The following is a 25065-nucleotide window of genomic DNA, read 5'->3' on the forward strand; positions in this document are numbered from 1 at the left end:
AGTGGCAGGCACATCAATCTACCTGACCTGTGAATGAGGATAATCTGGTCCTTTCTGGAAGTTTCATATTTACAGCATGTAATGCACACCAGGTGCAGAAACCTCTGCCTGTTTGAGAAGCCCCTAGGACTGGCTTTATCTCAGATGATTTCTTGCTCAGTGATCCCACTAACGTAAGGTTTAGGAGCAGGCTCTGAGATAGATGTTGTGTTGATGAGGGCAGCCTGCTTTCAAACATGATTTTGCTGAAAGGTCCTACGAACTCCTTCCTCCTCATACAATGGGAGATGCACACATCATAGAGTATGGTTGTATTTACTCACGTTTTAAATTGGCACACAATGAATCAACCATGTCTCTTAAAAAAAAAAATGCATTTACTTAGTTATTTGTATGTGAACAATGTAGTAAAAATTTCCAGTAATGGTCACAAAAATTACATCTAGTTTATTTTGCCTCAAAAGAGCAGTTCTTCAAATGTCTTTCAAACAGCTAATTTTGGAAGGGAATCCTAAACAACTCACTGGTATTCAAGATGCTGACTTGTGAATTTACAAGTTCTCATTTAGGCAGGAAAAAGAATGGTGAAGGGCAACACCTACACTTCTGAAGGGATCAGTTCTTCAGGGATGTCCACCTGCCACACACCTCTTGCCCCTCTGGCAGGAATTGGTTCCAGGAGCCATCTTGGATTTGAAACAACAGTCAGGTATTTCTGTTCTAGATTACTAAGGACAGCTTTTGTTTCCAGATCCAGAACCTTTTCAGGAGGCAAGTTTTCTGGATACAGGGATGTCTCTCCAATGTCAATTAATCCTGTGTTACAAAATCAAAATATAAGATTAGTTAGCTGTTTGATCTCCCAGATAAAAGTTTTCCAAAAATCAGTCTCCCAGGGGAACATAGAAAAGAGTTAACTTGTTACCAGAAGAACACAGTATGAAGCAGGCACACCTCAAACCAGGGTCATCCCCTGCAGAAGATGCCTCTGTGGCTGAACTGAGGTTGGTGAAGAACAGGTGAAGCATGCAGTTACAATATTCACAACTCAGTGATCTAGAACTCTGTTAAGCCTGCATTTAAGGAGATACAGCTGCTACCCAAACTCCTGAGCTATATTTGGCCTTAAAACAGCTTCATTAAACATAAAACTCTCTTTGCTCCTATCAGGACACTATTAACATTTTAAAATCATTAAACTATATGGAAATTCCCATTCTCTGGAACCCTTTTAATGTCACAAAAGGGAATTTCTATATTGCTTAATGATTAAAAATGTTAAAGATCAGAGAAGCTTTGATACCCACTCCATGATTTTAGCATGCAATTTATGTCAAGGTTACAAATCTGCATATTATGTAGTACCTAACAATTTTCAGCACCGTAGACCCAGAAAAATTATTTTTTCTGTTGTTCAAATTATGTTGTGCAGGAATAGCTAAAAATATTCAAATGAGAATGCAAGACAGATGGTGTGACAAGATGCCTACAAGAAAAGAATGCAAAACGAGTGCTGGATGAAAACTTTGTAAGTATACAGTGCAGCAACATCCATTGTATTTCAGCACAGTAGAAGCACAGAAACACCACTCCGTCCTAGCTCTGTGTTACAGAAACAAACTTCTTCACTGCCCAAGTAACAAGAGCAATGCAACAGTTGTAGAACTGAAATAGGATTTATTTGTGTAATACTCCAATATGACATGCGAAGCACTGCAACGTCATGACTTCACTTGACTGAGTACTGTAAAGATGGTTTCAGCAAGAGTTCCTAAGATCAGGATGCAAAAAGTGTGGAATGGACATTTATTATGAAACAAAATATACAACCCATGTTATGCTATCTTACTGCATAAGTTAGCACAAATCCATTTTATTTCTTGCAGAAACTTTAGAGTTGTAGCCTGAAGTTTTTAGCAGAGTGAATTTTAGAAACTGAAGCCTGGCTAAAATTCTTTATTCTAAAGGTTACTCTTCACACTTGTCTTTAATTCAGTATTAGATTCTCAAAGCTTACTAACATTTTTCACCTTAGAGAAATATTGTAATACTTGCTTCATTTAATTTTGTACAAGCACCTTCTTTCTAATAAAGGCCAAAACGTGAAGATACTTTGTATTTCCAACACAATCAAAAAGGATAAATTTTATTTACATGTTCCCTCACAGACCTCAGTTTACAGTGATAAGGAACCGAAATACCCCCCAGTCACAACTTCAAAGTAAGGGTTAAAGCGATGTTATAAAGAGCATGACTGTGTGAAACAGATGTGTATTTGACCATGTCAACGGACTGAAAGCTTGTTTGGAAAATATAATCCATGGTTGCTTACCTGCAATAACTCCTCTGCCAAATTTTTCCCCTTTATCCAACAAATCTTGCACTTGTTCTGGTGTCATCCCAAACCTACTCAAAAGAATTGCTCTCCAGGTTTCGTCTTCCCAGTCCTTCACAGCTATGTGAATAGCAACGGTGCAGTTCTTGTACTTTGCTAGCAAAGGACGCCAGCGAGTCTCTATTGTTTTGACTTTGTTTAAAATTAATCCCGCGTAGGGTTGGCGGAAGGAAAGGCAACCAAATTTCATCCTTTTCCTTGCATCAGCCCCCTTTATTTCCTGTAAGCAAAGAGACACCCTGAGATTAGTCTTTAGAAACCCGCGGCGCTGCCGCAGCACCTGCCCCGGCCATCGGGCTTCGGCGCTGAAGCGGCCTGCGCGCAGCCTCCGCGGGGGGCGGATTTCCCACGCCGCGGGGGGCCGCTTTGCCCGCCACAGCCGCCGCGGCGCCGCCAGAAACCGGCCCGGGGAGGGGGGGGCGCTGCACCGGCGGGCTGGCACCCCGCGACCGGAGGCACCGCCTCCGCGGGCGGGAGGCGGCGGTCGAAGCCAAAACCGCGGCTCGGGCCCAGCAGGCCGCGCTCGGGAGGCGGCTGCTCCCGGCGCCGGGAGGGGCTCAGCACCCCGCTTCTGGGCGCGCAGCCCGGGGCCGGCCCCGGAGAGACACAACCCTCCTCCGCCACCGCCGGCAGGGCCCGCGGCCTGCCCGCTTCCCTCCCGCGGCGACCCCGCCGCCGCCGCCTACCGGGCACGGCCAGCTCCGCGCGCGGGGGAAGGGGGGGGGCGGGGGGGGGCGGTCCCACTGCCGGCTGTGGGCGGGGCCAGATGCGCCCGGCGGGAGCGGTGGGGCGCGTGCTCGCGGGGGCGGCGCGTGAGCTTCGCGTGCTCCTTCCTCTCCCGCTTTTTCTCTCTCTCTCCCCTCCTCCCTCTCTCCTTCCTTCCCTCTCTCCCTCCCTCTCTCCGCCTGTGGCCGCTGATCCCGCAGGGGGGGGTGACGCCGGGTGCTGCACTTGGGCCACAACAACCCCCAGCAGCGCTACAGGCTTGGGGAGGAGTGGCTGGAGAGCTGCCAGTCAGAGAGGGACCTGGGGGGGTTGATTGACAGCCGGCTGAACAGGAGCCAGCAGTGTGCCCAGGTGGCCAAGAAGGCCAATGTCATCCTGGCCTGTATCAGAAATAGCGTGGCCGGCAGGGACAGGGAAGTGATCTTGCCCCTGTACTCGGCACTGGTGAGGCCGCACCTCGATGACTGTGTTCAGTTTTGGGCCCCTCACTCCAAAAAGGACATTGAATGACTCGAGCGTGTCCAGAGAAGGGCAACGGAGCTGGTGCAGGGTCTGGAGCACGTGTTGTATGAGGAGCGGCTGAGGGAACTGGGGTTGTTTAGTCTGGAGAAGAGGAGGCTGAGGGGAGACCTCATCGCCCTCTACAAGTCCCTGAAAGGAGGTTGCAGAGAGCTGGGGATGAGTCTCTTTAACCAAGTAATGAGTGACAGGACAAGAGGTAATGGCCTCAAGTTGTACCAGGGAAGGTTTAGACTGGCTATTAGGAAGCATTTCTTTCCAGAACGGGTAGTCAGGCATCGGAATGGGCTGCTCAGGGCAGTGGTGGAGTCCGTATCCCTTGAGGTGTTTAAGAGTTGGGTTGATATAGCGCTGAGGGATCTGGTGTAGTTGGAAACTGTCAGTGTTAGGCTAATGGTTGGACTGGATGATCTTCAAGGTCATTTCCAACCTAGACGATTCTGTGATTCTGTGGTCTCACACCCACCTTCCTGCCAGGCAGCAGTTGGGGGGCGGGAAAGGCCCGGCGCAGGCTGTCTGGGGGTGCCCGGGGTGTGCTGCGGCAGGGGCTGAGGGCGCAGGGCAGCGGGGGTGTCCGTCCCATGGCTGCCCGCAGCAGGGTCCACAGCTGGGGCTGCCCGCGGGCCTGGCGCTGGTGAGGAGCTCCCTGCGGGGGCCGCTGTCACAGCCCCCTGACAGTGAAGTGGCAGCAGAAGCTCTGGGGGTGACGGGCCCTTCCCCGCGGCTGGAGGGTGCTCACAGGGCCCCGTGCCCCTGGGAGGAACTAAAAGCCATTTGGCACTTAAAGCTCGGTGGGCTCCTGCCTCCCTGCTTCCTTTGGCCAATAGCGCATTTTGGACAGAATTTCCCAAAGGGTTTTCACTCAACCCTGCTGGTTGAGGAGAATCTCATTTGTATACTGTTGCTATTTGAAATGTACGTTTTGCATCAGTGTCTTGTCTTTCTAATCCAAGTGTTTCAAACAACACAGTTGTTATTTGACAACAGAAGTGTTACCTGTGCTAGTTTCCTTGTGGTCCCTGTGATTCGCGGAAAAAAGACTCTACAACTCGAATAGAGTTATAAAGCAGGTATGTTTACTCCAGCACCGGGGTGCAAGGGGATTTCTCCACAAAGCTTGCACACCCACCGCACATTTTACCAAAAATTTACAGAGTGTGGATATACATATTCACTGGATTACATAACACAAACATACATATGCATGAGTAAGGCTGGGTTAGTTCTAGAGGCTGGTGTCAGCAGTTTATGTTCTCTGTGCACCTGCACATTCCCTCCAGGTGGGCGTCTTCGGGGATCTTCGGGAGGAAGGCTCATAGACTTTCTCACCTTGTTTTTTTTCCCCAGAGCATGCGCAGATTCTCTTAGCCAATTTCTTGAACAACAAAAATGTTTTTCAGCCGGTTTACTCATCCTATCTTATTTAATGGAACCAATGAAACTTCTACAATCCGTATATGTCTATCTTTACTCATTACCGAGGCCCAACTAGTTAGAGCACACCTGTTCCTCAAGGACAAAAACATGATATTTTGCTGAACACTGCAGTTCTTGGTAGATTTTCACAGTAAACTGCTTTGTTTTGATGGACACAGTAGTCCTTGGTAAAATTCCACAGAACAGTTTGGGCAAGCAGGATTCTTAGCAATATTAAAAAACACTATAAGTAATACTATAACTTGCTAGAAGTAAGTAAATAAATCTTAAAACAAGTAATCATTTCTCTGTATCACCTGGTAGGCCAACCCTGGCAACAGGGAGCGATTTGTGAAGGCCTAGTGAACACCACAAAAATCAGAGACCTCACAGGACAGGATGATTTGGAAAAGAAGGGGATTAAAGTGGGTGTATGGTCTCGCTATCTTCAGTTTTCATGGGATAACCAATACATAGTTTATGTTGGTGAACACATGCTTTAAAAGAGTCCATTCCCAGCATAGACAAAGTGACCTTAATAAGGCACATCCTAATGCTGAATAGCGAGAGACTGGGCAAATGGCTACTGATGCAACAAGTTGAATGCCTGAATTTCTACACGTATAGAAGATAAAAAATGCAGATGCATCTGTATCCAAACAGAAGTCACAGGAGAGTCATCTTTCCTGTAGAGCCACATCTATCAGTTGAGCATTATAAATATGAGAAGTATATGGGGAGTTTTTCCATGCATGCAGCATCTGAGAGAAAGGATGAAGGGAGGAGGGAAAGGAAGAACAATCCCCAAAAGGAATGAGTCTGCAGTAGAAGTAAGGAGAGACAGGCAAGAGAATGAAGGAGGAAAAAACCGGGACAGATGGAAGAGACAAATTAGTAATATTTACAAAGGGGAAAGAGCAGTCACCAACATCAAATCCTGATTTTGAATACTGGTTTCAGTGACTTAGAATTCCTCCTGTGCTCTGTTGAATCACACTTTTCAACCATGAGAAATCTCAAAATTACTTTAACAATTGCAGGAACTCAGAGTTGGAAAGAGAAAAGTGATTTGCCAGAATTCCACTGAGGGAGAGATGGGCTGTTCCTTTACTTAACAAAGGCAGAGGAACTTCATGCAGCAAAAGGTAAGTTTAAATAGGTTTTTTGGTGGGTTTTAATGTGGGTTTTTTTTTATGTCCAGGTCTATGACTTTGTGAATAACAAGTATTTATCCATAAAACTTTGTCTGTAACCTTAGTATTCTGCAACTGTACTGGACAGCATGGTTAGATGATTCTTTTCTGATGATAAGCACTTCAGATAGCTTTTATGATAGCTGGTTTTGGTGTACACTTCAGATATACCTTCAGTGAACGTTGTGTATTCTAAAGTATTTCATGGTTGATAGACTTTAACTGTTGAGACCTACTTTTTTCTTATTACCACTTTCTGAAATTCTTACTGTTCTCATTATCCCTTTTTCCCCTGGATATTTCCAATATCTTGTTCAAAATGTTCCAGATGGAGTCATTCTTGTCCTTTGTACAATGGCATAATAACAAGATAAATTAATAGATGACGTGAATTTAAGGTCATTGCAGTTTTTACACGGTTATTATTTTATATGGTCTTTGGCTTTAAGCTATTTCCATCTTACTAGATGTGCATGGTTAGTTGAAGAACCTGTTGAATCTGTTTAGAGTTGCACATTTGTAATGAGCTTTCATGCTTTTTTTGGTATTTGCTTTTGGTATTTTTCCACTGCATAATTACAGTTTATGTGAGGGTTACTTATTTTGGGGAAAATATAGGCCAAAATTTTTTTGTGTTGTGTGAGTGTTAACTTTGTTTTATGCTCATATAACTTATAGCAGGGTTTGTATCATGTGTTTTGTCACATAAATAAAATACAATGATTCAAGCAAAAGTCTCCAAGGTACTTAAAATCTCAAGTCTAACAATTCTAAATAAAATGTAAATAGCACAAGACCTGTGTCCTAGTACCAAAGGTGAATAAATATTTGTTAAAATGTCCTGTCAGAAAACTATCTTACTTGGTTTGTAGAAACCTTGTCTGATATATTGTGAAATTCACTGGAAGACTTAAAAACAATTTATAGGAGCACCTAAATAAGGCCCTGAAATTATCAAATTTTGTGTATGTGTTCAACCTTCTGTGCGATGAGTGATAAACTGACTTTAGTAGGTTTCCTCAGGATATAAGATAATGATTCAAAGAAAATTCATTCTGATCTTTGCAGATGATCATCTTATGCTTGACATCTTAGATGCACGTAATTGGTTTTTTGGTCACTGGCTTTCACATGCTAACATCAATCCCAAATTATCTGACCTTGGCACAGTACCTCACATGATGATGATGTCAACAGCAGACAATTCTAAAAGTTTGGTCTGTACTTCTGGAAAGTATACTTCATTTCAGTGTCTCCAAATTAGCTTTCCTTAGGTTGTCCCTAATTTTAATTTTGATAGAATAAAGACTACATAATTCCAATTACAGAATGTGTTACTGCTTTCTGTGGAGCTGAAACAATGCCTAGTACATAATTTATAAGGACTTGGGTCTGATCTCATTTAGATAGGCAAACATTGCTGTGTTTCTTGTAAAATTCGTCTAGTAGCTGATTTTACATGATTCAGTACACAGCAATAGGTGCTGGGATATCTTGGGTCAAAATCAGGTCAAGGTACTTGATCAGATACAGTTCATTTCAGAAGTGGGTAAAGATACGGTGCAGTATGTTCCAGGATATTGGAGGTCAAAACTGAAATTTCAGCTGTTAATAACCCGTGAAATACAATACAATGCAATTATTTGTATTGAGTGGTCACTATTTAATAGTCAGCATTTGGGAGAAGCTGGGATATGTTGACATATGACCATCCATTGTGTTTTCCCGCATTTTGGAACATCAACCAATGTGAAGTGTGATGCTGTGAGTCTGTATCTTTTCAACAGCAATTCCATCTTAAGGACTTCTACCAGCCTTCCACAGTTTGCCCCCTTTCCCTTAATTGTAGTCTGTCTCTTTCTAGTATTGTAGTTTATGAAGCCTCGGTGCATGCTGGAAAAACAGCTTCATATTATTCTTATACCCAAATAAAGAACTTCTCATTTTTGGATGAACTGAAATACTTACATTTTACCATGCTGTTCTATATTTCTTTGTATATATTGTGAGGAATGATGACTGTCTTAAGTGCTATAGTAAATACATCTCCAGTTTCTTTAGATGATTCTCTTATTTCCATATTTGTTGCAACACTGTGTTTTCTGAACAATTCCCTGAAAATGTGAATCTCTGATTCCCTCTTCCTTTTTTACACACACTTCACACACACCCTGCGAGTAGAGGACATTTCTAGTTTGTAACACATCAGTGACATTACTATCCTTGTCAAAAGTTTTGGCATTATAAATAATGAGTAGTCATAGTTCATTGGTTACTTGTAGCAGAGTTTTCCTGTGCCTGAGAAATATTTTAATGAGGTTTCTCATTGTGGATAGCTTGGTGGTAAAAATGCAGTTGTGTTTCAGAGTGCTATTCAAGAATAAAATGCATGCATACCAAATTTTCTCTTACGCAGGTTTCAGTATGTTTTCATAACAGATCGTGTGTATGTGACAGATCTCATATAAGAACATATGCACTGTTCTTTTTTAAAATAACCGACATGAAAGCATAAGGTAGAGTGGGAGCATTAGCCTCCAGTATTTCTCTGCAGTCAAATGTACTGCCTTTCATAATGGTATGTCATAGTAGCTGTATAGTGGTATGTGGTAGCTAATATACTGGAAATTTTTTCTGATGTAGTGAATGTAACTTATCGTCCATATCAGAGTTTCTATACAGAAGAAAATTCACTGGAAAACTTTCTCCTTAGTTTATCAGTATTAATGAAGGTGGTGTCATCTGAAAATCAAGTGTATTGCTGTGATGAGAAAGTCTTGCTTTCTTGATTTAGAATTAGCTCCATAAATCAAATTAAAAAGCATTATTTCTTTTGTACAGAACAAATACACTTACTGGACAAAGAGTGCAAGGAAACTTTCTGGCACATTGCCAGAAATGAAAGATAAATCTAATGTGCTTTGACTGTGCTAGGTATTCTTTTCTGTTTGCTTTCTTCTGTTCAAGCAGTTGAGTGCCTTCTAACATCAAACACTTGAATACGGACAGAATAAGTGGCTTCAGAAAATACCTGCATGCACATCTTTTTGGAAAGTGCTTTGGGTGATATGGAAACATGTAAGCCAGACAAAGATGAATTGTGAGAGAGAGATTTAAGAAGGATCCTTTTTCCAGGGTCAGACAAATTAACATTTAAAACAGCTTCTAGTCACAGAGTTGCAGCCTAGGTGGAAACTTCAAAAACTCTTTTCAGATCTTCCTTTGGCTATGGGAGACATTAACTTTTTTTGGAGTATATACATAGGAATTTTTGGCAAGGGGACATGCATTTAGTCATATTCCTACTGAAGATGCACCTGAAGCTGCCCACATTGCTTATGTAGTTTTGCAGTGGAAGAAAGAGCCAGCAGTTCACATGTACTGAGACTAGATGTGATGCAAAGGAGCAACAGGGATCTTACTAATATGGGAGTTGAACTCCTAAGCTTCCATGGTAGATGAGTTTTTTCAGCCATTTCATTCAAAATTACTGGGCTTTTTGGCTGGGTGATAATTTATCTTAGAAAAAAAATAGGACATAGATAATACCTAGGTGAGTCTCCGTGTACTTAGAATATCTATTTTGGGGCTATTCATGTTCCATTCCAGTCTCTGACTTTATGGCACCCTTAGTCCTCAAAAGTTGCCACAAGTGCCTGATTTTCTTACTGGTCTGGAACAAGGAGGGAAACAATTGTTATTCTCTCTAAAATACTACATTCGGATTAAAAAGTTTTCCAAACACTAATGTTATGATTTGGAGCTCTTATGTAAGTGATGTCCAAAGATTTCTGATAGGCAAATGTCTTTGCTTACTGCAGCTTTTTTTGAATGAAAGGTGTTTCTCAGTACTATACAATGTGCTAGTGACCCCTAAACCTCCTACTCCCCCCCAACATACACAGTGTCCTGTCCTGTCCCTTTTACATCAGGTCTTGCTGCTGAATTTTCCATGTATTTGAACTGGGCATGAGTTGTGTGAGCATGAGACAGACCAGGTCTGTTGATGAGTCTTATCTGCTTAGTGATTTATTTCTAAACCTGGATGTTGCTAATATTCAGAGACCATCCTGGTCCTTCTGCTTTTCTGAAGGTTAAAAGAAGGTTGTAACTATAGGCAGAACCCCAAGCTAGCTGATTTAGAAACATCTTGTGTAGCTCTCCACAGCAATCTTTTTTTGATTGAGATACGTGGCTTCATGCTGAGGTAATCTGCAGGGGAAGGAGAGCTTGTAGTAATGAGCTCTCCTTTCCCTGCTGATTATTATGTCCAATCCACAGGCAACTCTGAATGCAGTATGTGGCTGCATAAAACATTTTTAAAAATAAGACTGATCAACACCTTTGTATGGCCATGGGTCAACAACCAGGGTTCATGCCCTCTAAAATGTTGAAAACTTTTTTTTTTAATAAATCCACACTCCTGCTATAAAGGGGGTAGGTATCCTCACTTCATCTGATTGATGCTGTCCATCCAACTTTATAGTTATTTCAGCTTTTAATCTGTTTTCAGATGCAGGGTGTTACTAGAAGTTTTGAAAGATCATTTAGAGCTATTTCTAATAGATGTAAGGTTCATGCTACCTGTGGCAGCTAAAGTATGAATGACTTGTTTCCTTAGTAACATCTACCTTATATGACACTTACAACGCTTAGGAATTCTTCAACAATTTCTACGGTGTTTGGCTAAGTACCTTTTTGACTCTGTCTCATCAGGAGACACTTAAAGAAAGAGGAGAAAATGAATTGCCACACCATTTTGAATTAATCACAAAAGATATTCCTGGCAAGAACTACAAGAATTCACGTGCAGAAGCAAATGCATTTTCAAACTCATCCTGTATGTTCTTTTGTAACTAAACTATTACTTTCTGGCTCTTCATAAAATGCTAATAAAAATGGAAAATGCAGTTTTTCTCTCTGAATTCAAACTAGCAAACTAACTAACTAGCAAATGCTATCTTTCCTGAGAGTAGTGCTTCCACATCAGGGGTCAATCCAGTTCTGTTTCTTCTTGGCTTTTTTGGTTGGGTTTTTTTGGTGGTAGGGTTTTTTTTGGTTGGTTTTGATTTGTTTTGGAATAGTGCTGTCAATATAATTTGTGTTAGAGAAGGCACTAATAAATATATTACTGGGAAGAATGTTACTTTAGGAAAGATGTTGCTTCTAGCTGATACAGGTTGTTTTTCTATTCTTATTATCTAAAATTATTTGAGATAAAATGGAAACTTATAAAATAGATGTGTATATAAATGCATGTTTATGATCATGACGAATAGAAAAATGTATAAAAGCCAAATCTAGAACTGATCTGTTTGCTTGTGGGATGGTTAAAACTGTTTTTAGCATTCTACATAAGATTTAAAAATAGATAGTCAACTTCTGACTTGCTCCTTCTAATAAGCACATGTGTGTATTTAGTGAGTTTTGTGTGTTTCACTGCAGTAATAACCATTTATCTGTGGTTTGGTTTTTTAGATATGTTTTTTCTTATATATATGTATTAAATTTTACGTCATATTTTAACGTACACCATCTCATATTTTCTCTGCATTTTCTTTTGTTTTCAGGATTTTTTCATTTATATTGGACTTAAATTCTCTCTTAAATGTCAGGTGTCTTGATTTCCACTTCCCTGTTGTCGCCACTAGCAGATACAGTATTTTTTCATCATGCATGACTACTTAGATGAAGTGTTACTTTTTCTTAGGCATACTTTTAAAGATAAAGCAGTAAACTATCAGTTATTTCTACAGTGTTATTCTAAGTGCACATTGCAGTAGTCCATATTTTATTTTAATCATTAATCAAGATGTCAAATGCACCTCATTTCTAATACATCAGCAAGCAGAAATTAAAATAAAATATAGGCTGATTTTATCCAAAATCTGAACATATCTTAATTATCAAAGTAGTTTTGAATTGAAGGCTTGTATCCCCTTCATTGTAAATAAACTCTATAAAATACCTTGTTTCTTGTCACAAAAACAGAGTTCAACATACAGCTGAGCTCTTAAATAAGAGATTATTTTTTTTCCTCTTGAAAGTTTAACATGCATTCTTCATTTCTCATAGATGAGCTGGACCAAGTTTTAAGAGTTGTGTTCACTGAATGTTCCTGTCTTCTCAGTGCCTGTTTCTTAGTCTTTTCCGGCTTTCCCCTAGGTGGCACCAGGACCCACAGAACAGCTCCTGCAGGCTTCAGAGCCAGTAACTGGAGCCAGATGTGTCTGCCGAGTGATGCAAACACACTTTCAAACACTACTTGGTCGTCCTTCTTTTAACCCCTTGTACTGTTTCTCGGAGACAACGTTGTTTCCATACTAGGTCAGAAGTAGTAATGGTTAGAACATGGGCAACAAATTATTTTAGTAGTATGAACTATTTTTTTACTTGAAAAGTCAACTTGGAAGTATCTCATGTAGATAATTTAATTATTTGCATTAAAGAGAGGGAAGACACTGACACTTTGTGCGGTGCAATAGACTATGGCACGCTTGTGCTTACTTGGGTAACAAAGAACTACTGTTGTCTGTACAGAGCTTCATGTTACTACTACCTGCTTCATTTAGATCTGACCTGGTTTCCTACTCCCAGCTCCAATCCTAGTCCTGCTTTATTGCCAGTATTACCAATTCTTCTGCACCTCATGCATTGTTTCTTTAGCCCCTAAGTACAAATACCTGTGGGGTATATGAAAGTCCTGCTTCTCAAGCATGCTAAGATTAATCAAAAAGAATTTAATCCGACAATCTGAAAGGCCACATAATTAACTTGTATGGGAGGACTACACTGTATCATCATTAGATATGTGTTTTGTCTTCATACTCAATGTCAAGAAAGCATACCAGTTCTTCTTTGGCATAGAGAGCAATAGAGATTTAATGATGAGGAGAAAAGAGAAAATCTAGTCCTAGCCCATAGTTTTGTTACAGGTGGAAGAAGCCTTATGTTTTCTGAGATATCTGACAGCAAAATAGGAACAGATGTCTTGGATAAAGAAGAGTTGTGAATCTTTTGCTGTTAGTGTTTTATTGACAGTAGAGCTTTAGTTGAAAGGCAACATGATATCTGCTGCCAAGTCCTACAGGTTACTTGAGAATTTTCACATAATAGAAAGGGTGATGGGATTATTCTTCTCTCTGTATGTGATGGTGTCTAATGAAAAGTTGATATTATGAGAAGTTTTTGCAGTATTCTATTTGGAGCATTATTCTGTTTTAAAATTATTTTTAGAATAAATAAAACCCATTTTTGTTGGAGTTAATGCAGTTATAGTGAGATCAGAACTGTGTCCTAGAACACTTGTCTAGGAGGTTTATTTACAGCCTAACTGAAAGTAAGAGAAGGTTCATCATGCGGGCAGATTATTTTTGCTGTATGAAAAGATGACCTAGAAATGGCAGTAAGCAACAAATAATGAAATAATTACAAATTGTAGTGCTCCTAAGTCTGTCGTTGTTGGTGAAAAGTTTCTTCATGACTTTGATATCTGCACGGTTGCAGCTGTCATCTATTTGCTATCAGCTGCAGATATGAAGTGCTTTTAACAAAACTCTAGAACACTATTTTCCCACATCTTTTCTTCCTGGTTTTCTTCATTTTTTAGACTGAATCTTTGTGTCTGTGTCTTACATTAGAATTCACCAGGGTGCAGAGCTGGTGCTGAGAACCTGGTATTCCCAGGATTTGTATTTCAGGGGATCAGACTAGCTCTGATCTGATCCCTTGGGGTCTTTTTCACATCTTACAATCATTTACTTCAGAAGTTCCTGATCTCAACTAAAACACCAATATAAATGCAAACCTACATCTAATGTATCTGAGAGTACCAGACTGATGATGTCCCATAAGCAATGTGTAGTTTAAGGTCTATTCACACTCACACGTGCACGCACACTTTTGGCATTTTTAATAGGTCCTCATTGTCCAGTTACACTTTTGAAAAAGTAACAGTCCAACTTCACAACAGTGAAATATTGTTGGCTGTTTGTTACACCTAGGCTCTTTTTGTCAGAGACAGAGAGAGAATGCTTGTTTAGTATCAAATTCTAGTTCTTTTTCTAAGAGCATATTGCTTTACTGCTCATCTAAGGGGCTTTCTCAAACACATCTGATTTATTTGATTGCTCAGTAAAGCAAAGTCTTACCAAGTTACTTTTTTCTATTTTAATACAACATTGATCTTGTGATTTGAAATTAATATCTGGAAAGACGGTTCTTCTGGAGCTAAATTGTGTCACTTGGTGCTATGGATCAGTATTATTTTGATCAGAAATGTGTTACTATGAGACATAATTTCTTTCCAAATATTTGTTGTGGTTCCAGTTCATTAAGTTTGATATTTTGTAGGAATAAGTTAATGCTTATATTCAAATTTAATCTTTGTGGTTAATGTGTGCATGTTCCCTTTTCAATGCTGTATGAATGGTGGTTTTGCTATCATTTTTTTGTTTTATCTCCTTGTTTGGGGAGTTTTGCTAATAGTTCTGTATTTTTATCTTTATGTAACAACCAACATTTTACAGTTTAGTTCCTTTAAATATTTTGATTCCTTTTACAAACATTAGTTAGAAGGAAGGCCAAGATTTTAGAACATGATTACGTAAGTTTAGCCTGTGAAAATCTGAACATTTTCAATTTATACGTTCACTGATGAGAATGTAGACAGAAGTTTGCAAAATGAGTCAGTCATATCTAGAACTCAGAATCGGCAAGTCTCTCACTACGAGTCTCATCAGAAGGAGGTGTTACCCCCTCTGGAAGGTGTCTACTTTCTTGTTAGGCATCTGCATACATGATGAATGGATCTATATAACTAAATAAGTAATAATAATCCTCTGTGGCATTTAAACATCTGGCATACTTGAGTTTAAAGTGTGCACAGAAATTACCAGAGTTAAAACTAAATGCAGTTAAATCTGTGCAGAGCCTGAAAATAGCAGTTCTTGATATAAATATTTAAACCTACTTGAAGTCTGATATATCAATTTTGGCAGTGTTGAAGGCAGTAGAGCCTCCAGTGTTGTTAGTGCCTGTGAAAATGGCACAGGGCAAATGCAATGTAACAAAGTTTTGCAGCTTTAGATTCCCACATGTAAATTATTTCTATGCCCAGTACTTAAAATCTAAAGCCACAACAGTTTTTAACCTCAGGAGCTGTGCAATCATGTTGATGTGAAAGAGCAGGACTGTGAAGCCACTACAGTATTTACTTGTATATCATCTGTTACATATTCTATCGCTGTTTAAAATGGTTGTACCATACATCACAAGCTACCAGAAACTTTGTCACCTATACTAGATGTTCTGCTTAAAGAAACTGAACATCCTTAGTAACTTGCACGCTGTAGTTTAGTTCTATTTGTTTTGTTAAATGCCTACATCCATTTTCGTAGGTAACATTTACTTTAGTTAATGTTTTTTCTTGTAATTGCTGGTTACCACAGACAGGTAGTAATTTCCTATGCAGCCTCAGGAGCAAGAGAATAAACAAATTGCTGCTAAGTATTGGTGCGTTTTCACGCAGTGAGTGCTTCCTCACTCCAAGGTGTAATTCTGCAACACCACAATTTTTAGCCAATCTGTAAGAAAAACAAACCATTGGCTCATTAGTATATTTTTTAATTGTACTACTTATGAATGTAGCTATATGTTTTAAAACATTCTTCTTTGTGAGGAACATTATTAGTAAGTAATCTTCAGCTTGTTAATAATGAGCCTTATTTTTGCATTTTTTTTGAAAATCATTGGGAAAATTTTTTTACTTCACTGTTGTAGGATCCTACACATTTATTTTCTGTGGGCTAGGGTGATTCTTCAGTTCTTCATCTGTGTGAGTCTTAGCTTCTTCATTAAAATATATCTGGCTCTCTAGTAGTTTTTCAACTTCTACTATGGTTGTGTTTGTCTGCAAATGATACTCAGAAATGCTAACAGCTGAATCTTATGTAGGTTATTCACATAAATAAGTGGTTCCACTTATTTCTAATGGTGTGTCGAGTCAAAAGAACTTGTCGAGTCAAAAGAACTTGAAGCTCAAGATCAAAAGATGATCTTCCTAGTTAAATATGCAGCATATAGAGAGCTAGCCTTACAAAACAATTTTATGTATTAGCATTTTCAAAATGATCTACATAGAGGAACCACTAAAATATAGCTTTATATTCAGTAGGACTGGACTTCATCTGTCTGGACTTCATTATGCAAAGTGTTATTAAAGCTCAGTGGTATATTACTTGCAGATTGATCCATAATGACATATTTATTTGGCATGCAGAGACTAGTTTGTATGACTTTTGATCTAGTGGATACTGTTTGGCTCTTCTGTGTCACAGTAAATGAGGTATAGTGGGGTACTGTGTTTGTGGCCTTGACAAGCTGTGCAGACTTCCTTAATGAATTTTAGTTACCACTTTCTTCGGCAGTATCAAAAGTGTCCCTACTCAAGTTCTCATACACTCCCGAAAGAACAAGCTGTGTGTAAGGAAGTTTCCTGGAGAAACATGAGAAAGAATTGATCCTCTGCAGGCAAGGGGACACTAACTTCCATGTGATACCCTGCTGTACTTGGCGGTGTGTGCTATTACATGCAATGAGTCTGATACCAGTCAAGAGAACAAAACATTTAGGGTTGTACTTTGGCACAGAATGTGTATGTGTATGACCAGTTGCCTTTAACAAGAGATGTATGTGCCCCTTGTGTGTTTATCTATGTATATATATAAAATGCATAAAAACAGATGTAAGCTGGAAAGGTATCTTACATAAAAAAAGTGTCTCCATGTCCAAAAAAAATAGAGGTTTATATAATCCACAATCTGTAGAACTCAAAAAGTGGTTTCCAGGTATGTCATGGGACTGTCTTCCTAAAGTGTACTCCCTTTTAGTTACAAGTTCAACTAAGTGATCCATAAAGAGTAAAACTAAAATAGACTGAGTTTAGCAACTAAATAAGCCTGGAACAATAAAAAAAATTGTTATTTTCCATCTCGTTCCCCCTTCTATTTCTTTTTGCATTTTATCTTCTTGCCTTGCATCTTCCATCCTTGTTGGATGATGTGACAGTGAATCCTCATGAAATGTTAAAAACTGGATGCTAAACTAAATTATTAATAATTGAAGCATCATTATAGTCCCTTCTATAGCATGTGACCTATCCTGCTGCTTACTGGCTTTCCTGCTCTGGTTATGCATTTGGGAATAGCTCTTACTAACTTCCAGAACAGGCTCAGAAAAGATGGTTCTTCGTATAAGACGAGAGGTAATGACATATTTAAGCACATTTAAGTGAGTATTAAGAAATATTTATTTTCTTCTACTTCCTGTTTTCTTTTTCCATTGCTGTATATTGGGGTAGTTGGAGAGTATTTCCTTCCCATTTTAACTGATAGAAGTTACTTTGTATAGATTTTGTTTCATTATTTTCATTTACATTTTTTTATATTTTGCCATTAAGCTTTGTCCACAACCTCTTCTAACCACAAGAGCTCTGAGAAGCTGTTGTTTGTTTAAGACTCCATCTGCCCAAAGGAGGATTTGGAGAGAGACTGATAGTTTCTCTGCATCTCATCTTTCAGTGATTCTGTAGGCCTTCCTCATGAATCGCAATAAATATTTGGATTTTGAGTGTATTTAAGTACAGGGATTGGAAGTAGCCATTTCAGTTGTGATACTCTACTGGGAAGACATTTGTCTGAAAGTCTATTTGAAAATAACACTGGCATGCTAATTCCCCTTTGAAACACATACACACACACCCCCCATGCGACACACATGCTTTCACACACACTGAATTGCCAAGTGACCGAGAAAGCTAGTGATAACTGTTAAGGATTCAATGACTGCAAGATCAAGTCATTGCAGAAGTCTCAGCTCGTTACACAGGGCCTTAAATTCCTTGCAGGGTTTCAGAAACTTCCAAGTGTCAGTGATGGTAGCTCTGGGAACAGACTATCCATACGTTCTAAAAAATTTCCAAGTCATTCTATCATTCCTGTGTGGTGTTCCAAAGGCTGGCATTTGACAAGTAAACTTCAAGAAAAAAGCTTAGAGCAAAAAAGAACGAGTTTGCTCATTCAGTAATAACTTTCATTTCACCTGAGCAACCCTAGTGTCATCTTCCTGGACTTCTTGTGTTACTTCTGTTCATGCACTTAAGATTCAGATTACTGTCACATGATCCATCAAGATGACTTGATCTTACATTGATTCATTACAGTGCACAGATCCTGGTTTCAGTGAGAAAGAATGTAATAATTATAAAACCCATAACTTTGGAAAATATTTACAAAACTATGTAATGCACCTGAGATAGAGCAAAGGATATCTATTTATTTATATTTATATGTGCATATGGAGATTTTCAGAACTATGTGGGTGGCTAGAAATACATCTCCTTGGTCTGCTCTCTGAATTGGTTGGATACAAGCCAGGTAGTCACACTAGATTGCACATCATGCTGTGCTAATGCAGTTATCCAGTTGTCTGAAATGCAGAAAAGCTTGGGCTTGTGTACTCTTGTTTTTGTAAGCATATTCCAAGCTGATTTTTTTTCCTCAGAAAGCTATTAATTTCAATGGGATGTGTGACTTAAAGTTTCTAATCAGTTTTTAAAATTTCAGACACACACCAAGAAGACAGTTTCTGCCCAAAACTGACATAGAGAAATGAAACAGCAAAAGATAAAATCATCTAACCAAGGTCACACAAGAAATCTATTCAAAAGTATTAAATAGGTCTAGAGATACTGAGTTCTGGTTCAGTTTTTTTAACCTTACATTTATTCTTTTTGGGTGCAAATGTTCATTTTTCATAGCTGTCTTTTTGACATTGTCGAAAGGCAATTATTACAACTGTTTGATCTCTGTTCTACTGTGAGATAGTGATTAGTGCACTATAAAGCATTGTCTGAACCTCTGATTTGCTATCAGAATGTCACAATTTGTTTTAAGAGTTTCTATCCATTAATCCTAGCCGGAAAGTGTAATAGTTTTTCAGAATAAGAACCAAGACTTATATAGATTTCTTTGTATGGTTCTAAATTCAGAAAAAAAAAAAATAGTAGGGTAACAGAGCTCGATTCTCTCATTTATATAGCTGACTTGCTTTCAAGGAGTGGATAATGCCTTATACAACCAGGTAGGTGAGCAAAGTGGGCCTCTGAAATTCAAACAACGTTACACTACATCCAACAATTACCTACTGCTGCTTCTTTGAAAATGTTCATGTTTATATGGTTTTAATGTCCTTTGCTTTTTTCCCAAGGATACTCTGCTAAGAGACTAGACTGCTACAGTCAAGACACATTATAAAGATAAGAATTCTGTACCTTTTCAGACAATCTTCCTTGTTAGTATATTTAGAAATTATTAGTATATTTAGAAACCAGTACAGTGAATTATAATCTAGACAAATTCAGAGTTGCTGTACATCTTATGAATGTATCTTAGAAGACTTCAACAACGGTCAGTGTTAGGTTAATGGTTGGACTAGATGATCTTCAAGGTCTTTTCCAACCTAGATGATTCTGTGAAAGGTTTATTGTGATTGTTTGCAGAAGGCTGTTAGTAAAAGTTATGGATTTCATCCCAAGAACCATTTAACTTTACCACAAGATTTGGTACTTCTTGAAAGGAAACTATCAAGTTTTTTAAGTTTTTTGTTTGTTTGTTTTAACACTTCTAAACACGATTTCTTTATAATTTTGTTTTGCTTTTTGCCTTTTTACATGCATTATTTCTTCACCTCCTTAATGCCATTGGCATATTCGGCTTTAGGTTATACTTATTCTGCACAGCACTATGAGTCAATGATGTCAACATGACTTCAGAATAAGATTTGTTCTTCAGCTTGGTGTTCCCACCGAAACCTTGTTGAGGTGACCTTTTAAAGTTTTTGTCATAGAGACATCCATCTTGATAAATATCTATACTGTTCTAGGACATCCCAGCTATTTCATTCCTATTACGGGCCTTTACCTTACCTTTTATATGTATTATTCATCAACATAAAATAGAGCAAGTATGAAAAATACGGTGTATGTAAAGTTTAGGTTTTCTTAAATGCATTTTGAAAATTTTAATTGAGTCAAGCATGTGATTCTGGCAACCTGAACTGAACTTGTTCTGTAAGCTGAAGATGGAAGACTATCCCATGATCAGTCCGTGTGCCGCTTAGATTTCTGTCTATGACAGTTCTGAAGAAATCATGAAATATTTTGTCCAATTTCTTAAGAAATTTTAAAAAAAAAAAGATATCTTGATATTGCTTATATGTTTTGTGAATATCTGTCTTAACAAAGCTAAGTTAGAAGCCATCATTTTCAGCAATTTAAATACTTATTAATTCCTTGTGATCACAACTTCCATATTATATTCTCTGTAGAAAGTTGCCATTTTGCTTTCATACTCATCTGGATTTGGCACAACATAACTGGCCTTGAATAGTTAAAGGGTTGTTATTGAAAATGGAAAGAATGAGAAACCTGATGGCCATTAAAAGAAAACGGCCAACAGAAGGTTTTAAAAGCACATCTTGTGTATATCTACATGTGTTTGTATCACAGTCTGTAAAAGTGTTTGTAAAATACCGTGCTCAGAATGCCTAAGCCATCTGAGTCAGCTTTAGTGTGAACTGTTTAGTTGCATTTCACCTCATGAATCCACTAAACTGGATAACAATGATGGATGCTTTTTTAAAAGCTCCTGCTATAGAATGCTCTCTCTGAAAGTGAGTGCAAATTAAGGAAAAAAAAAAAAATCGAGCCCTTTTTTCAAATATTTTTGTCCCACCCAATCATCATTCTCAAGTTGTCTTATTACATGTGTATATAGGAAAGAAATAGAAATACCCCAAATCAACATATTAAGCTAAACAACTCCTGCACCAGCTACCGCACTGACATATTCCTTATGTAACTGAAGTCAAGCAAAATGCAAAATAATTTTAAAAAGGTTTGTAAGGGTTGCAACTGGAAAAAGTACTACTGTTCAAGGGATTCCCTGTTTCTGGAACAGGAACATCACTTCAGAACTCAGTGCATGGGTAGTTTATTTGTTTAGTGACAAATTGTCTGTTACTGCTAAAAGTGATGATCAAGTAAAGAAAAATGGCTTAGCTGTTGGCAACTTGTACTTTATCCATGATCTCTTAGCTGAAAATTCCTGGTTGTCAGAGTTTCAGAAATCATTTCTGTGTTGCCTATAGAGCTGTGGGTACCTCAAGAAAAAAAAAAAAAAAAAGCATTGTAGTTACTGGATCAGATTAGGAATAGGAAGAGAATGAAGTGTTTTCTTCTGGATGGTTCTTCACTAAATTAAAGGTATTATGTTGAAAAAGGAGAGAAGGTTGCAGAAGAGGAAGCTGTGATGGTTTGATCAATCTGGGTTGCTAAATCCTAGAGTAAAAGAGCAAGTGCACCAGAGATTTCTGCTTATCTTTAGACTCTTAATCGTATTTGCTTTGTCACAGGGAAATTAAGTTTAAAATATAATTTACACTGCAAAGCACTAACGCAGGGCTCAACAACCTACCACACAGGTATGAAAGATGATGTGTAAGCAGGCGCCTTGTGAGTGGCACAGAGCAGAGCCGGCAGAGGGCCAAGGGTTTGTAGCCGGGAGCTGTGGCATCTTGAGAAGATGCATCTGTGAGAAGCAGTTGCTGCCAGCTCCCACTGAGGTCTGATCTCGCCCAGAGCTGGAAGCTCCTGCCTTGCACATAAGCAAGATTCTGAGGATCAACAGTGTCTTGCTTGTGTGCAAGAGACAATCTCCCAGTTCCTACCAAGTTTCAGCTGTTACATTTGTATTTAATTTGTAAAATATAAAGACAGACCAGTGCCTACCCCTCTTGAAAGATGCCTGAGCTAATGGATAGGGCAGTCATAATAGGTAATCAAAGAGAAACATGTTACTAAAATGCTTTAAAAATTCTTATGTTAAAATAGCTGAAGAATAAAGAAATATTAAGGTTAATTCACTACAAATCTTGAGGATTTATTTAGTAAATTAAAACGATATAACTGCATTTGTATTGTGCATGATTCCCCAGTAAACTAATGGTAGTCTTTAATGATGCTCCTGTACCTGAAGGGGGATTTTTACTCTTACTTTCAAAGCAAAACTTGCATGGTAACTATCATATTTATGGGTTGACTGGTCATTGCTAAAAACTAGAATATTCTAGTGCTCTTTTACTTAGATTGCAGTCCTTGTCCAACAGCTCAAGCTGTGTTTAGAATTCTGAATTTGAGAGTTCTAAATTACAGGTTATTTGCAAAATAACACTTCTGCTATTGGAGCAGAGTATCTTTTATTGGCTTCGTTTTACAGATGGGAAAATTGAGGTACAGAAAACTAGTGACTCTGCAAGTCACAAAACACAGTAGCGGCACTATATTCCAAGTGACTTGTATCTGGAAACTTCCCTTCATTTTGAAGACGTATCTGTAAGTAAAAAGAGAAAGTACAGATGCTTGCTGTGATGGCAAACATCTGGTGAATATTCAAAGAAAAATTCTGATCCCTGAGATTGCTGTGGTTTCCCTTCATATGGCTGACTGGGATGCATGAAAATTATAGCTGGACCTAAAAAGAGTAGAATTTGGAGCTTAAGTTTTTGATTTTCACTGACTTTCTTGCGTTTCTTGCATTTTGTTCTGAATGTAGTAAAGCTGACAGTCAGCTTTAATCCTTCTGGCAATGAGTTCAAGAGTGTAGGTCTTACTCCTGTGAAGTCCTAAGTTCTGTGATCACAAATTTCCCTACTGCTGAATGATAATTTCATCTTTTATAGCTACTGCCTGGATGACAGAAATGTGTGTTTCCTCATGGCTAGTTCTGTGGCTTCTAGATTGGTGAATGATGTTTGTAGTACCTGATTAATATGCTTTATGCTGCTGCAAACTATGAATCTATGTACTGAGGATAGAGGCCTCCCAGGCCCGTTTACAGGTATATGAGCTGCATACAGAATGCAAACTGATATGCAAATGTTTATGTATCTTCATTGGAATTATGTCCTTAAGCTTAGCACACTATTTTATGCAAAGTGAAAGAAGATGTAGTGAGATGCATGAAGAACTTAACATGTTTTTCTGACTTTATTAATACTTGCATTTTTTTTCCATTCTAAGCCTGCATTAAGCATATTTAATTTGGAGGATTTGTGGGGAGTAAAGTGCAATGAATGGTTTCTTTGGAGATACATGAAAAATGTTGACAGATTTGAAATAAAGCATACAAGTTTCCTACTGAGAGTCATACTTACTACTGTGTGATCTGCTGTATTATCTGTAGAAAATGTCTTTGTACATCAGAGAAACAAAAAGACCTTCAGCAGATTGTTTTATTGAACTCTTAATAGATATTAAGAAACATAACGCCAGCACTTCTGCCACAATGCTGTCATTAAATAATAAATCATTGCTGTAGCTGCCTAATGGGATATGTAGCAATGCTGATGGTGGCAGTCTAGACCTGAGCTGAAGTGGATTAATTTAAAACACAGAGCAAAAAGAGCAGATAGCAATGCTCAGCAGAACAGTTTTGGGGCTAGAACCTGGTGACTAACCACAAGAAAGAAGATAATAGTAATTAGATCTAACTAAAAAATGATAACGATGTATTTCACAGTCCTTAGATATCCTCCAACACCTAATTATGAAACTGTCATACAAGCATTAATGAATGTATTTTCAACACTCCTATTTGTCTGAGATGTATAATATACAGACAGAAAGGGGGACACTAGAAGACAAATGGCTTTATGCCAGAAATGAGGATGACCTGTACCTGCCTTTTATCCCAAAGGAGGGATGAATGCACAGGGCTTTGGAAAATTAGGTCTTATGGTACTTATCCTAATGTCTTGTCCTAATGCCTTAGTCACATAAGTTTTGGTGGTGTTTTTTTTTAGCAGGATTTGCTAATTAGGTGTGTTTTCAAGCAAGCAAAGCTGTAAGGTTCTGTGCTTCTGCCTTGTGTCTTGCCAACTTAGAAAGTCCCATCTTTGGAACTGAGATGTGACATGAGAGTTGCCTCCTAGTCAAGCACCGTGGGTCTGTCTGTGCTGACTACCTCAAGTGAGGCGCCCTTGAGGCGCCATCAGTGGTTTGGCCTGTTGTATATACAACTCATTAAGCAGAGATATGTGTAGACATCTGCCAATATAGTTGTCTGTAGCATTTGTAATGTGAAATGCTTTGTCAAATTATTAAAGTTTATCAAATTGTTAAAATTAGTTACCAAATTATTAAAAACATTCTGTTCAATGACAACAGACTACTCTGAAAACAAGAGATTGTGAGGAGTCCAGCAGTAAAAAGCAAAGAAGACCGAAAACAATTGTTCTGTCTGTGACTTTTGTTGTTTGCTCTATATAGGAATCTGTTGAAATGTGCAAATGGTGAATTTGTGAAACTAATTAGCACATAAAAATCCAGCTGTAATAGTAATCAAAACTTGCTGGTTCAACAGACTATGGGGTTTGTTTAGTATTAACACATCCTGCACATATGGCCCCCAGTTGAAGATCTGGAGCTGCTCATAGCAGCAAGTTAATATCAGGGGATTTAGAAGCAAGTATTTATTGGTGGCAGTTGTGGAACCAACATGTGGTCTAACTCTGACTGGTGCTTCCAGTGCTGTTTGTGTCTGTAAGGGGAAAAAAGGAAAAAATGACTGGGACTGATCTCATTATCCTCAAACTGTATGAAAACAAGGTACAGTGTTTTAGTAGATTTGTTGGCTGAGATTTCTGTTGGAGAGGCCTCCAGTTGATGAATTGTGGCCTTGCTAGAAGCTGTAACTGCAG

The 25065-nt window shown here is 38.7% G+C and overlaps 1 protein-coding gene and 1 long non-coding RNA gene across 3 annotated transcripts in view; one reads left to right on the forward strand and one right to left on the reverse strand.

Annotated features, from left to right (window-relative positions):
• Window positions 1-424: 424 nt before the first annotated feature.
• Window positions 425-3111, reverse strand: LOC141927840 (protein EOLA1-like). Of its 2 annotated transcripts, none has more exons than XM_074835145.1 (3): window positions 3082-3111; window positions 2333-2615; window positions 425-816 (listed from the first exon to the last, which is right to left on the reverse strand). In XM_074835145.1, the coding sequence occupies exons 2-3, from the start codon at window positions 2583-2585 to the stop codon at window positions 599-601; spliced, it is 471 nt and encodes a 156-aa protein (XP_074691246.1). In that variant the 5' UTR covers window positions 2586-2615; window positions 3082-3111; the 3' UTR covers window positions 425-598. The 2 variants fall into 2 exon arrangements, with proteins under 2 accessions (XP_074691246.1, XP_074691247.1); XM_074835146.1 differs by lacking the exon at window positions 3082-3111 and adding an exon at window positions 2824-3069.
• Window positions 3112-4388: 1277 nt separating this feature from the next.
• The window catches only part of LOC141927758 (uncharacterized), a 40767-nt gene continuing 20090 nt past the window's right edge, over window positions 4389-25065 (forward strand). Inside the window, exons 1-2 of the long non-coding RNA XR_012624570.1 lie at window positions 4389-4710; window positions 6097-6201. This is a non-coding gene — a long non-coding RNA (uncharacterized LOC141927758). The remainder of the gene's footprint in view (window positions 4711-6096; window positions 6202-25065) is intronic.

This window comes from Strix aluco, chromosome 10 (assembly GCF_031877795.1).
Source record: "Strix aluco isolate bStrAlu1 chromosome 10, bStrAlu1.hap1, whole genome shotgun sequence".
Lineage (NCBI taxonomy): Eukaryota > Metazoa > Chordata > Aves > Strigiformes > Strigidae > Strix > Strix aluco.

Excerpts from the sequence above, each read along its gene's own strand:
- LOC141927840 (XM_074835145.1), bottom strand. The coding sequence starts at position 2,585 with ATGAAATTTGGTTGCCTTTCCTTCCGCCAACCCTACGCGGGATTAATT. Across the intron at positions 817-2,332 it reads TGGCAGAGGAGTTATTGCAG|GATTAATTGACATTGGAGAG; the intron begins GTAAGCAACCAT and ends TTTGTAACACAG.